This window comes from Cibotium barometz, chromosome 13 (genome assembly GCF_041138505.1).
Source record: "Cibotium barometz isolate CiBa-2024 chromosome 13, ASM4113850v1, whole genome shotgun sequence".
Taxonomy (NCBI): Eukaryota; Viridiplantae; Streptophyta; class Polypodiopsida; order Cyatheales; family Cibotiaceae; genus Cibotium; species Cibotium barometz.
Window position 1 is genome coordinate 19,433,750 of NC_141058.1, and position 14,734 is coordinate 19,448,483.

Genomic DNA, 14,734 nt, shown 5'->3' on the forward strand with positions numbered 1-14,734 from the left:
GCATATTCCAGTCCTTCCTAAAGCCTACTTCTTAGGTTCACTAGTTAGCAAGACAGAGACTGTTGTTTAGAAACAAAATGGTGTAGGTAAACTACAATCACAAAGCTGGCTAGCTCTCTCTCTCTGTCTCTCTCTCACACACACACGCCCATACACACGCACGCACACGTGCACATTTAAGTTCCTACTAGGGGTGTGCATGTGGATGACTGCGCTCTCACATGTGCACCCATCTGGGTGCACCGATGAGTGCAATTCCTATTGTCCACCTCCTTCATGAATGCTTGTCTTTTAACTGTAATCTAGTTCAAGACTGTTACAACATTACTACACTCCAGCATGCTAACAATGACCAGACACACACCAAACTTTTTTAAGTACAGCACCGGCAAATAAAAAGATGAAACAAGAAAAAGGCCTCTTAGAGGGTAATAAAGAACAGATCCATTTGCTAATCAACTCAAACTGTGATTACATCCACCTTTGAAGAGAGACAGACAAAATGCTCGGGTTAGAGGAGGATTTCGACAGAATGGAAATATAAAATGCTGCACACTATGATACAAAGGAGTTGATGTTGAGAGACCATACTTCCTAGAGGCACATGACCACCATCACAAAGTTTGAGCTGTCCTTGTACAAACACAAGGTATCCAAGCGGACACACCGATGTTTGCAAACATGATGTTTTATCAATGCCATGATATTACAAGTGAAGATGAAGGCGGTTTGCCAATTGCTTGGGTAGCCACCCAAGTACTAGACAAGCTGTTATAAATTTTAGTGCAAGTTAGTAGATAATGTGTGTCACAGTATACTCTATATAACAGAATGCTGTAAACTGTTAACTCCTATCATTGTGTCAAGATGCTGGCCATATCCTTCTTCACATAATTGACTTCACAAGAAAAGCAAGTTTCTTGCCTGCTGAGCATGCTGCAAGTGGCCTTTGAGAAGTCCGCCTCCCAAAAGATTGAGCCGTACTAGTCCTTTCTTCTATCCTTTTTTTTCCATGGCTGTAGCACAGAATCAGAGAATTTATTGGGCAAGATTTGTGATCTTCCTCGCCTTGACAAAACCACTGGCTCTTCTTCATCTTTCGCCTCCACCACCTCTGATCCATGCATGGTTGATGTTTGCTCTTTGTCTTTACTTTCCTGCAAATCATCTAAAGGCCTTGCCCTCTTTTCTTGCTTGCTGGAACTGTCCTCTCTTTCCTGACTTTCTTGCTCTTTATCGGATAGTCTTTTTCTCTTTTCTAACTTTGGTTCTAAGCACCTTTTACCATCGCCAGTGCCCAAATTCACCAGTGGAACATGAAGGGCATGCCCTCTCTCTTGCATCTCTAATAAGAGTCTTTTTCTCCTTTTCTCTTGCTTGTTATCTGAAAGCCTTTTCATAATTTTTCTGCTACTGAAATCAACCTTGGAAACAGCTTGCAGTGATTTAAACCTCATCACAATCGGCACAGAGTTTCCACTGGGATCCTCCTTGAGTGTAGTTTTTGGGCACCTTGCACTTCTTTTTCTTACAATTGGAAATCTTCCAACAGGCAAAGGCACTACATTTGAGAACAATTCAGCAGTTTTTCTTTTCTGTGTATTATCCCGAATGTCCTGTAATGAGTTGGATACAGGATGTATGTTTCTGTGAATCCTTTCTGAAAAGCCAAGCTCACCATTGGTACCTGCTTTCCCATTGCTTTCAATCCCCTGTGATGAAGAAGGCTCAAGAACCTCCGTTCTTTCTCCCAGAATCCCGTCACCACACGTTCCAAGTACGTGCTTCTTCATGTGTGCTGAAGGCGGCCTGTGAGCATCATCACCATCATTTTCTGCAAAATCCCCTCCTGATGTCACCTGTATAGCATTAAGTAGCAAATCTAAGGCACCATTCATCTCCTGTGACCCTGCATAAACTGTGTCAACTCCCGCTGCCACAATAGTCCCCTCATCATCAGTATCCTCTTTCTTTGTATTCAAACAACCAGCCTCACTCATAGCATCGATTTCCTCCGATTTGTGCCCAACAGAAGCTATGGTGCTGTTCTTGGATGTGGCCATATCTGCTGTGAGGTGCCCTGTGACATTTTCTATCCCGCAATTATCACATTCAGAGCTATCCACAGATGACATGGAGCGTGGCAATTGGGATTGTGGAGAAGAATTCTCTAGCTGCGCATCTTGGGCAACCAAAGAGATCTGCTGTTCCACATGTTCCTGAAGAACAGGAATCAGTACACCTTTTCTGAGTAAGCCTGTATCACAAACATTCTCAGAGCTGTTGGTACAAGATACGGAAAGTCTTGGCTGTGATGGTTGCCTGGAAAAATTTTCTCCTTTCTGCATTGGGAGAAGTACCGGGTCCTCATCATCAGCATCTGAACAAACATGCTCTTGGAGAGAAGGCAAGTCTGCATTAGAGACATTTTCAGTTCTGTTCAAGCCAGAGATCGAATGTTGCAGCAGGGGTAGCAGATTCTTGGAGCTAGTGCCAGAGGGGGTCAAGCATAACAGTGGAAATTGCGGGGTTGATGAGATCAGATTATTTTCTTCTTTAGGCGTTGATGTGGGTGCATCTGCAGCATCTAAACAGATGTGCTGTTCTTGATTTTCTTGGATAGAAAGGGTATCTCTTGGGAAGCCAGTATCAGAAACATTCTCCGGGCTGTTGGAACAGGAAACCGGACCCAGCAGTGGGGGGGGAGGTGGACAAAGCAGCAGTGTAGATTCCACAGCAGGATTTTGTGGAGAAAAGGTAACATTCTCTCCTTTCTGCGTTGATGGAATTACCTGTGCATCCTCAACCCGTTTGTCTTGAAGAAGAAGCACTACGCCAACATCTCTTCCCGCATCAAAGCCGTTGTCGTACAACTTGCTCGTACGGCCATTCATGTCTGTGCATCCACTGAAGTCTGGCAAGAAAATGTTGGTGAAGCAAGGTCCAAAAGAAACCCTAGAAGAAATCTCAACAGAGTCAATCTTCTCTGCTGCAAGAAAAGAACAGTTTTCGATCTTCTTCTGCAGATTTCCATGGTCTGCCGAATCGCAAATTCTCTGAGAATTGGCTATGGAGGCCGTAAACGGTAAGTCTGAGCGACAGGAGAGGTCATGAAGGAACCTTAATGGCGATTCTTTCTTCTCATTTCTGTTAATTCTGAAGGGGCGATGGCGAAATTGCTTACCGATTTCCTGCACGCGGCGATGGAGATAGCTTGCAAGCTCCATTGTGTCAGAGAATAGGTCATCCACAGAGATTTGCGGATTCGTAGCCATAGCCGGAGCTTCTTCTTTTCCTTCTTCTTCGTCTTTCTGAGCAATCTGTTGCTGAATTCCGCCTCTTTGTGGTTCTTCCTCTTCTTTGCTTTCTGTGAGATTTTGCATCATGTGCCTGTGGTGAAAAACATGTCTTTCATAGAAGGAAATCTGATTCCATGGCTGAAAGAAATCCCCAAATTCGCCATACATTGCTTGACGGGGATGCGAATCATAGCACAGAAAGAATTCTGTCGACACAAGGAAGAGAGAGGTATGACCCAAACGCACGCTGCTACTGTGAAGAGCACAACACGGTGATGCTGGGGATGAGACGGGATTCAAAATTGGCTGAGAGAGAGAGAGAAAGAGAGCGCGAGCGAGCTAGCAGAGGGGGAGAGACATGGTTTTGCGCTAGGTACACAAGCATTCCAAGGTTTACCAAAATGATTGAACCCAATTATTACATTAATTAAAAGAGATTCACACAAATGATGATCATTATGATGATGTTTGTATTAACGTTCATAGAGGAGCCTATGGAACCCAAAAAAAAACATTCTATATCTCCCAACATATTTTTCCACCAATCAAAATAAGGACAACTCTTAAATCTATCAGGTTTCAGTTTCAAAATCCCTACTATATGAAGCCTTAATGACAGTTTTTTCTCTATAGATGGATGAAAAATCATTCCTTAAAATAAGGGCTACTCAGAATCTTAGGCTTCAACTGGTTTTTCTTAATTCTAGCCGGTACAAATACACTAGAATGATGTTTTTTTCAAGCCTTGCCCAAGTGAGAGGAGGCCTATGTCCACACGGATTAGTTGAGCTAACCAATCTTCTGGCATCATCCATCTGATGTCACGAAAGTGCATAGAATGGGACTTAAACTCATGATTTTCTTTTTATGTGTCAAACCTTGTGTGTGTGTGCGTGTGTGTGTGAGAGAGAGAGAGAGACAGACTTTAACATCCAAGGGATACCAATGGAGCAAAGATCATAACCCTTTTGAGCGGACATTCTACCACTCAATGGGGTCTTAAGCAAAGTTAAAGCACTACAATAGGGGCCTTATATAGTTTCCACATTGGACAAAGGTCTGAAACACTAGCATTGGTGTAGCTCCTTGCGTAACATAGTATCATGTGGTTTCTCATAGTAGTCATTGTGTTAAACTCTATCTAGGGAGAATAATCACTCTCTAATGGTTCCTCAATCAAAATCTAATTGACCACTATTAGCTTAGGTGGAGATGGAGGTGGTGGTAAGACGTTAGTGGTGGTATTAGGTACAACATGTATCCTATACATGGCCCCCTTGCATATTTTGTCCAGATTGATGTACAGGACTTATAAGTGTTGAGATATTGAGTTTAAATAGTGCAGATAGGGTGACACGCTAGGATGATAGCTGTGCACTCAGTGCCACTACCATTGTTGGTTTGGGTAATATGCTGCCAATGGTATACATGCTATATGACAACCATTTTAGTTTACCAGAGTTATTGCATTGTTATAGTGTCAACTCATGTAGTTAAGTTTACACTATGGACTGACCATTTTGTATGTGGTTATAGTAGGAGAGTACTTTGCCATATACTCTTATCTTTATGTTATGGTTGTAGGTAAAATGAGAGTAATGGCTCGGGTCATAGATGTAGGCACTCACTTCTTGTATGATTTTGTCTACATATCAAACACTAGATTAGCTTGCTTCTTGGGTAGAGATGTTCATTGCCTCATGATTCCCTCACCTCTTTTAGCTTTTCTACATATTAAACACTAGTTTAACTTTCTTCTCTTCAGTAGAGACGCACATTGCCTTGTGGTTTCCTCACCTCTTGTAGCTTAATCTTTTCTAAAATGGATGTGGTTAATTCATCAATCATCATATTCTTACTTGCTTTTCTTGAGGTTTTTTTAGTCATGACCGTAGCCAAGGATGGATATGTACTTTGTATCGTCTCAGAGTGATAATTCCAACATGTTATCCTCAAATTCTATGGTCATTTTACAATCCAAACAAGACGGTTTGGACAAGAGCAAATAATCATGCATCTTTCAAACACATACTCCCTTACAAAAGCACGACAATAATTGGTCATCATCGATCAACCTCTCCCAAAGTTAACTAGGTGTAAAATGAGGTATGGCTTCCAAGTTGGGCGTCATAGGAGTATCAGAATATGTATCTTTGACATTGTCAACTACTAGCATTCCCTCCTAATTTCACAGAAATATTGCTTGCATGTATGTAAGGAACTTATTGTCAATCAACAAGTTGTTAATATTGTCTTTCATGTAAAGTTAACCTATATTAAATCTTCTACCACGTTAAGAAATACCTCCCCACCAAATTGAATTATTGAATCCCAACCTTTGTTTAAGTCTTCTAGCGAGGGGAAACATACTCTCATGAAGGACTTGGACCGATTAAACAACTGCATCTTCTCTAAGTGATTGGTACTACCTAGTTGGGTCTAGGGTTCACACTCTCTCATTATCTCTCCATGCATTAAAATCCTACTTTCTATACATCGAAACACTAATTTGTGTGAGTTAGTTTCTACATCCACAACTAGACATCTCTAATTTCTTCTTTCGATTCCATTCATGTCAGTTACCAGGGAAAAATGATTCTCCAGTCTCACCAAACAAGAGGCTACCAAAAAAAGTTGAGTGGATCAAATCTTTGTTGTAGGGTAGTTGAGGTTATGGGGCGCCATGAGTTTGAGGAAGTGTTCCTTGGTAAAAAGTGTTCCTTGGTAAAAATGGTGAGGTTGAACATGATTGGTGTGAACACGACCTGGTGGGACTTGATAGAGTAGAGGAGGTTGGTGTCTAAGAAGGAAATGGATTGGTCGTTAGAAGAAGAGGGTGGAGAGCGACCATTTCTGCAAGGTGGTGTTGATATGGGTAAGGATGGTTGGTGAAGAATGTGGGGTTGGAGATTGGTTGAGAAAAAAAAAACTAAAGGAGTAGGTTACTTTATAGTGGTTCCCGATGGTGGTATTTACATGTGCATGCACGATGGCTCCCCGATCTTAAGGAGCATGAGTGTTCTTTATTAGTGACCTCAATTTGGCATATTGATAAAGAAGATTCCAAAGAAGTTTTAAGAGTTGCCATCTCATATAGAGATTTGTGGATGAAGAATGCATGAAGCATTTTGATTCACAAAGAATCTTATGCTAAAGATGAACATATCTCACAAAGATTTTTACAACCAAATGTTCCAGTCACAAAGTAGGACCTCCCATTAATAGAGCAATAGTGGCATTTCAAGAGTAACAAAGCATTTGTAAGAAATGAAAATGGGCCAATGAGCCAAAAACATTGTGAAACCAAAATTAGCTTCTTGGCCAAGGGAATGTCATTCTTCACCTACCATGTGTCTATGCAAGGAGAGAAAGAGTCATATAAAAAACATGCTAAGTTAAAAATATCTCATGGCTACCATACTATTGTGTTGTTCTTGTTCTTCTAGGTCATGGAGCTTGTTTATAGAAAAAGATTGGCTGATTTGTGTCTACTATAACATCTACCTTTGTAACAAATCAATTTCTGATTCGAACGAGTCAATTTATGATTTGAAAATTGATTTTTGATTCAAACTATTCACACATATACCCAGTGCATACTTCTTGCATTTGGGGACATATCCAAAGGGAGGGAATTCTTTTTCACTCCCCAATTGTTGTCTTGGTTTTCTAATAAGTTGCTAATTTGTTGGCACATTCAAATATGCAGAGAATCTCTTGTAGGGCCACCCACAGCTAGGCGACCTTCTTCTTTAGACAAGAGTGCTGAGAGCTCCTAGTTCTCCTCCCAACCACAGCCAAAAAGCTACACCCACTAAGATTGGACCTAACCCTTTTATTATCTTATTACTCTTCACATGTGCTTGGCCACTCTCACTAGTGCGTGGCCAAGCTTGGGTCCGCACCTAGTCATTTTGACTCCCCTAAACCCTGCTCGTGCCTTGCCTAGACGGTCGAGCTCTCTGGATTCCCACTAAATTCCATTGTCATGACATTACTCCCCCTTTAAAAGGAGTTATATTCCTCGAAATTAAAAATTTGGGAACCTCTTTCCTGAGTGTGCTTACCTTTTCCCAGGTAGAACCTTCAGGCTTCTGGTCCATCCTTCCACTTGACTAAACAGTCCTATCGTGAGAGTGTCAATTTCTTTTCTCTTGGGAATCCAAGACTTTTTCTAGTTCATGTGGTAAGGATGGGGGTTCAATAAGTTCCACTAGGATCTATTTACTAACAAGATTATCATCATCACCCAGCTTCTTTTTTAGTCTGCTAACATGAAAAACTGGATGAACTTTAGAGCTTTGTGGTAAAGCTAACTTATAAGCAACATTGCCTACTTTTTTAAGTATTGTAAATGGACCACAATACCTTGGAGATAGCTTCGGACTTCTCCCCATTTTCAAAGATTCAAAGTGTGCAAGAACCTTTAAAAACACTTTATCGCCTTTCTCAAAGATGATTTGTTGCCACGATCTTTGTCTGCATAATGTTTAGCACGGTCTTGTGCTCTCTTAACATTATCTTTTGCAATTTTTGTCATCTCCTGGGAGATCTTGAAGAAAATCTTTAACCTTTTGTATCTTTTCTTTCTTGAGTCCAACGGCCATTGGAGCTCGGGGTTGAAAACCATACATCAACTATTGAATGTTTGGCACTATTTATAAGCATATTCCAATATGGGCAAATATTCTTCCCAATTGGTTTTCTTTTTTCTTACATATGCTCGTAGCATGTCTTCCAAGACTTGGTTGACGCTCTCGGTTTGACCATCACTTTGAGGATGATCAGCCATACTCATACTTAGCATGGTGTCTAATCTCTTGAACACAGCACGCCAGAAATGACTATTAAACTTTGTATCTCTATCGCTAACTATATTAGTAGGTAAGCCATATAATTGATAGATATTTTCAATGAATAGCCTTCCTAAATCAGGCATAGTCACTCTCATTTTTGTCAGAATAAAATGCATGATTATTTAGTATTAACCCAACCGGCTACTCTGGATGCATGTTATCAGTAGTAATCGAATATGAAGACAATATGCTGGAATTGCCACAACCTGAAGATGTCAAAATATCTTCGGCAACCAGCAACGACTTCGGGAGTTTCAAGTCACCAAGAAATAGAAACTCAGAGCAAAAAAGTTGGGAACATGATTGTGGACGAACTGTGTAATGCCATACTAGACAAGTTGAAGGTGAAGGATGGAAGAGAAACCTCTAGGCATGGGCATACCCATCTTTAACCTCATAGAGATTTGGTATGGTGTTCTATGTGTAGATTGAATCACACTACCACTAAATGCCCAAAATTAAGAGTATACCCATTACTCTATTGTGCTCATTGTGTAAAATTAGGGAATCATGACACCTCCATGTGCAGGTATCTGAGATTCCAAACCATAGCACAACTACCGGCACCAAGAGCACCACTGGCTTTACCAGCACCACCCGTGCAAATCACTGCAGCTGTAGGACAGCCAAACCCTTTCTTTTTACGTAGGGGGATGTTTCGAATACAGGATACTTCACCTGTGCTGCCACCTGCTCTACCACCACAACCACCATAGGCTAAAATCAACCAAGTACTGATTGAGGAGCCATTAGAGGATATTGAAATGGTGCGTGAGGTAGAAAGCAATGGTGATTACTATGAGGAAGCTGTGAAGATTGTACTAGAATTTTATGTCTTACAAAATAACACGCCAATACATGTGTTTCGAACCACGGTACAATGGAAAGGTAAGGACATAAACACAACTATGAGGAGAGGGCCACTACAATGTTTTGGTTGTGGTGGACCTCATTGAATCTCTGAATGTCCTAAAACAAGAATGTGGTTCATACACATCAAACTCAACAATTGACTGCACCACCTAATGACATGCCACTACTTACTTGTACTAAATATGGGATTGATCATTTGATAAAAAGTTGCCCATACTACGCAAGTGGTTCTACTTCCATCTCTAACTAGGCCACCATCCAGACCATAAGTGTGCAACCTGGAAACATCACACCACTGAATGAACTGACACGAGCCCAAGCCCACCAACTAGGGGACAAAAGGAAGAACCCAGTAGATGCCACCACTTCTAGAACTGGCAAGAGAAGGAGGGTGAAAAAAGTTGGTAAAGGTGACACCAGGTTCACAATTCAGGATGGATCTAAAGAAGATACTATCGACACCAAATCACTCAATCAAGAGAAGAGAGAGATCAAGTGCTACAACCAAATGAGCCTAACCAAGAGGTGCAAGGAGAAAGACCATCAACCCCTAAAGAAATTGGTTAATACCCAAATGCTAAAGAAGAGATAAGAAAGCTTGAAGAAGCCATGGCCCTAGTAGAAGAGTGTCAACGACTTCACGAAGCCAAATTACAGGCTAACTGGGCTAGGGATACATGTATCCAAGAAACGAACTAACAAGGGAAAGAGAATTGGAAGTACCTACTCCAATTCCAGAAGAGTCGGAAGAGGGATCTCAAGGAAACCTTACGCGGATGAGTCCATTCATTCATTCCCTAGGGATGGATATGAGATGCACACACGGAAGGAACCCTCATTTTCTAGAGAGCCCAGAGACATAGGCTGTCTCGCAGCTGTACTATCCACTTCTATGCAAATGCCATTAGGACAACTGCTACTACACAGTTCACCAACATTGTGAGCAAACATAAAAGAATGGGTAGAGGGCGGACTAAAGCCAGCAGACACTACAAGGGAGATTTAGTCACCTCTAGCAGAAAGAGACTTAAAACATGCAAGGGAAAGAACGCCTAGATTCATCAAAATACTAGTTAATCAATTGGGAAATTATTACAAAAGTGACGACACTAATTCTATAATCCTAATTCATCATAATGGATACCAAGCACTGGCTATCCTAGATGGTGAGGCGGGAGTCAGCATCATCACAAAAGTATGTTGGGAAAATTGGGAAAAACTTGATCTGAAAAGAGCAAATCTTATCGTAAAATGGTAGACATAACATCTTCAAGACCCATTGAGCTTTTAGAGAATGTGCGACTTAAACTCTTTACGTTCCACTACCATCATACATTTGTGGTAATGGAATTTCTGCACCAACCAAACTCAGATGACATAATCTTGGGGAGACCCTTCATGAGGGAATCCAAATTGGTGCCTGACTAGGCATTAGACCATGTGCATGTTTGAAAGGACTCGCAAATTCAAAAGATAGATCTGCGAGCATAGAAAGCACACCCCATGAAAGGGCAACTGTTTGGTAATGATTCAATCACAACCGAGTGAACCACATCCATACAAATATGCTAGCCCATGGTGGAAGCTTTAAAAGAGAAAGCAAAAATGTATGCATCACTTCCTCCTCCGGGTTTCAATGAAAAGTGGATAAATGTGCTAGACACAATAGATGTGATGCAACCTCACCAAGGAACCTAATACGTTGAAGCTGGGACTGTTCCCACTACCTCTGTCTGTATGGTCAATTGGCAACCCATTGAAAAGGAATCAGAGGAGGAAGTTTCAAGCGTAGAAGGAATCGGAGGAGGAAGTTTCAAGCATAGAAGGAATTGGATCACAAGGCCGTACCAGTGCCCAACGCCTTAGAATATGGTGGAAGCAAAATGGTATATCGTGACGAAATGCCCTGCTACTACTACAAAGAAAACCCACGGATGCCCAGTGGATGAGATATCTCAACTAAGATACACGACGAGTTTTCTAAGAATTGGGGTGAAGAATTGAGTAAGATATCCCTTGAAGGGAGGCATAGGGAGGAAGTCATTCTTTGAGAACCAGAAATGCCTAAGTTTACGAAAGTTGGGTACCAAAAATGAAACAAATCTTTGGCAAAAGCCAAGCGTGAGACTAAGAAGGTGATGGCTAAAAGAAAAAGTGAGGATGGGGATAAACCAGCCCTGCTTTCAGTACCATACCATTTCAAGACATACACAATTGATAAACGAAAAGTGGTCTGATTGATGGAAAAAAGGGTTAAGGAAGATGGTTTATCCACATCATATGATGGCCCAGCTGAAGTCAAGGAAATTGATATTGCAAAGCCAAGGGAGAAAACCAAACCTATTTATATCGCTAAGGACTAGACTCCGGCTGAAGAAAAGAAGATTGTTGCTCTCTTTAAGGAGTTGAAGGATTGTTTTGTCTGGAACTAAAAAGAGATGAAGGGTGTACCACATTAGGGCCAAAAATGCCTAAAAAAGGGTCCTTTACTAATCTCGTGATTAAGAAAAGAGCCAAAGAGAGTGTGCCACTGCACAAGAATATGGTATTCTTGTCTCCTCTTCCTTGGAAGTAGTAGAGTCCATTTCGAGCTTTTTTCCTCTAATTTAGCCAAAATCTCTATATTCATACCGATTGTGGTGGTCCCTATGATCCGTTATACTGACAAAATTTGTCAAAAGATGGCATGTGATTAATGCCAAAATTTTTGAAGTTTGGACAAACTACCTCCAATATTCCTTTTGGCGCCCATACCATTTTCATCCTTCTTCTCAACGTCTAGAAGCTCTCATCTTCTATCTCTCTCTCATTTTTTTTTTGACCTCACTGAGCTTCATTGCATCTTTTAGCTCTTTCTCATCTCTTTTTTGACCTCATTGAGTTCCATTGTTTCATTCTCTTGCTTCTATTCTATATGGAATCCAAAAGACGTCCTTGTTCAATAAACTCTTATGTCGTACACAACAAAAGGGATGATGGAACTTGGGAACCCAAGAGTTTCACTTCTATAAACGACTGGGTAACTATGTTGCCCTTATGCAAGGGATCTCACAAGGTGAAAAAAACGAAAAGAGAGGATACAAAATACCATTGGAAGGGATGCATTGCTGCTTTCAAGGTTACATCTGAAGGCTGGTTTGCTCAGGTCCAACATGTTTACATAGCAAAGGATATATATGTACCTCTAAATCAACATATTCCTATGCAAGAACATTGTAAGTTGTAGTTCAATTTTGTAAATATATTTTTCCTTTTAATACAAGTTTTAACTTTCGATTCCTTTAGATATCTTTCCCTCAATAAGTTTTGAGTGGCAGCTTATGGAGAGCTTCAGTGGTACTTTCCAAGCCATTCATAAAGAATTCGCAGAGCTCATGTATGGTGACCAGAATGTGGCTTTTTTTAATAAGGGTAATCTTTTTATATATAACGCACAGTTCATTGTTCCCCCAAAAACAAGTGTGTATGGGCAAATTGAGGATTTAGCAGTGCCAATTCTTTCTTCTCTTAATTGGGATATTCCAGAGATGAAGCGACGGTGCAGAGCTTCAAACATAAAATATCCCATGATATTCAAAAGGCCATGACTCCGGGAAGGATCTCGAGGAGAATACGGTTATCATGGTTCATGCCTCTACATGTTTTTGTAGCTTGTTTCAAAGATGCAGAGTTACAGAGGACAAAGGCATCATGGCTAAGTAGAAACTTCCCAGCAGATTATTTGGATAACATTATAGGATTGTTTTGGAAATCTAGAGAGTATGACCATAAGGGTGACTACATAAGGTGCAATGCATGCCCTCAATCCGTGACTTTGTCTTACAATATCTCTCGACAATATCTTACTATGGGTTATGATTATAGGAGATACAAACTTAAGTTTGGGTATCTGGGAACCTTTGGATTTTGATATAGATTGCATGTTATTTAGGTTTGAGTTGTAGGTTATTCCACATGTAGAAAGAAAGGAGGTTAATGTTACCTCTTAGTGGACGTTAAAAGACGTTAGGGAAACCTTGGAGTTTCTTGACAACACTACCCCTAGTTATAAATTCAAGGCCAATGGTACTACAATTGGGAGAAGAGTTAAATGCTCTATATAATTGTATGAGTTGTTTACCTCCAATTGTTGTAATTTTTGAACCATTAATGAATATACAATCGACATTATTCTTGACCATTTCCATTTATGAACAAACATTTAGTAGATGTGTGAAGTTACAAAATATTATAGTGCTCTTGATCTTCACTTTGCTTATTTGGTCTCCCACACTTTGCATGTTCTTGATCTTCACTTTGCTTATTTGGGCTCCCAGACTTTGCTTTCTCTTGGGCTTCACTTGGTTTTTTTGGACTCCCAAACTTTACTTCCTCTTGTGCTTGCTTGAGCAGGAAAAGCACCGAAGTTGAGGGGCTTCTGAGCAGAGGGATTCTTTGCATGAGATTTCTTTTATGAGGTCCTCTTTGGCTAAGATGTCTTCTTTGCAAAAAAGGACTTCTTTGCAATGGTTTCCTGTGAGGCTTTTGCCATCTCTTCAAATTTTAAAGGAGAATGCACTGGCAAACCCTTACCTTTACCTTTATGTCTTTTCAGCTTCTTCTCCTTCCCTTTTGTCTAAGCCTAATCTCCTGGAGGAGGGGAGTCGGGATCTACAGGTGTGATTGCTTTGTCCAACATTATCTCAATACATCTTTCTCTTATCCACTAAATATAAGATTTCGGGTATTTATTGCACTGCCAAAAAAAAGTGGAGTTCTAAGACAAATAATGTACAAGTACATTAAGAGATGCAAAGGATTCTCTAGTTTTCTTACATTGACTTGTTGTTTTAACAACTTAAAATCTATTGTCCTGCAGGCATTTGCAATCACCCTCCATCCACAACTAGTAACATCAGACTGAATTGGAACCTGAAATAATAGTGTAATTAGAAGAAATCCATCTTTAAATAAAGAAACATCAAAACTAAACTATCAATACCTCTTGCTGAAGATACTTAAATGGCTTCTCTGGATCTGCAAGATCTTCATAATTTTTCTCTAAATATGCTAATATAATTTTGCAAGCATTGCAATAAAGAGCATATCAAATAGGTGCAATGTTTGTAACAAAATTGTGATAGTTGATGAAAAGAGAGAATATGGTAGTTTATGAAAAGAGATACTTACATTTTGCATTGACCATGGATACCAGCTAAGGAGTTCATGAAAATAACCTCTCTATCAAAAACATCAATGAATATAAGACTCCAATGGTGATTGCAAATAAAACAATAGTCAGAAAATATCTACTCACATGAGTTATAAATTTAAAACTATTAAAAAACACTACCTTAAAACTAATAAAAAATAATACCTTTCATTATATGAGATGAATATATAATAGTTTCTCAGGCTGTCATATGCCCTTAAAAAATCATCAATATTTGATCGTGTCTTTGAAAAGATATCACTTGATATTAGAGGATTAGCCACAAATATGATGCTTAAAATCTCTATGGGCATTTCAAAAATGTATGCCCTATAATCAAAGATAGTATTAAGTATGGCAAAAGGAGAGAAAAGGATAAAACTATGGCTAAATAATGATGCTTACCTCATGCAACAGAATATTACTGCATCAGATATTTCAATATGTGTCTTCTCTAACATCACTTTGTCCTCAGCAGGTGAAATGCTCAAGTAATATTCAATCTCAGGGTTGGA

The 14,734-nt window shown here is 40.0% G+C and overlaps 1 protein-coding gene across 1 annotated transcript; it reads right to left on the reverse strand.

The window, feature by feature from the left end:
• Positions 1 to 421: 421 nt before the first annotated feature.
• On the reverse strand, positions 422 to 3,696 carry LOC147632454 (uncharacterized). Its single transcript, XM_086807284.1, has one exon. It carries the CDS (start codon positions 3,465 to 3,467, stop codon positions 984 to 986), a length of 2,484 nt encoding a protein of 827 aa, XP_086663410.1. The 5' UTR covers positions 3,468 to 3,696; the 3' UTR covers positions 422 to 983.
• Between the last annotated feature and the right edge of the window lie 11,038 nt (positions 3,697 to 14,734).

Coding starts and splice junctions, on each gene's coding strand:
- LOC147632454 (XM_086807284.1), bottom strand. CDS start 3,467: ATGTATGGCGAATTTGGGGATTTCTTTCAGCCATGGAATCAGATTTCC.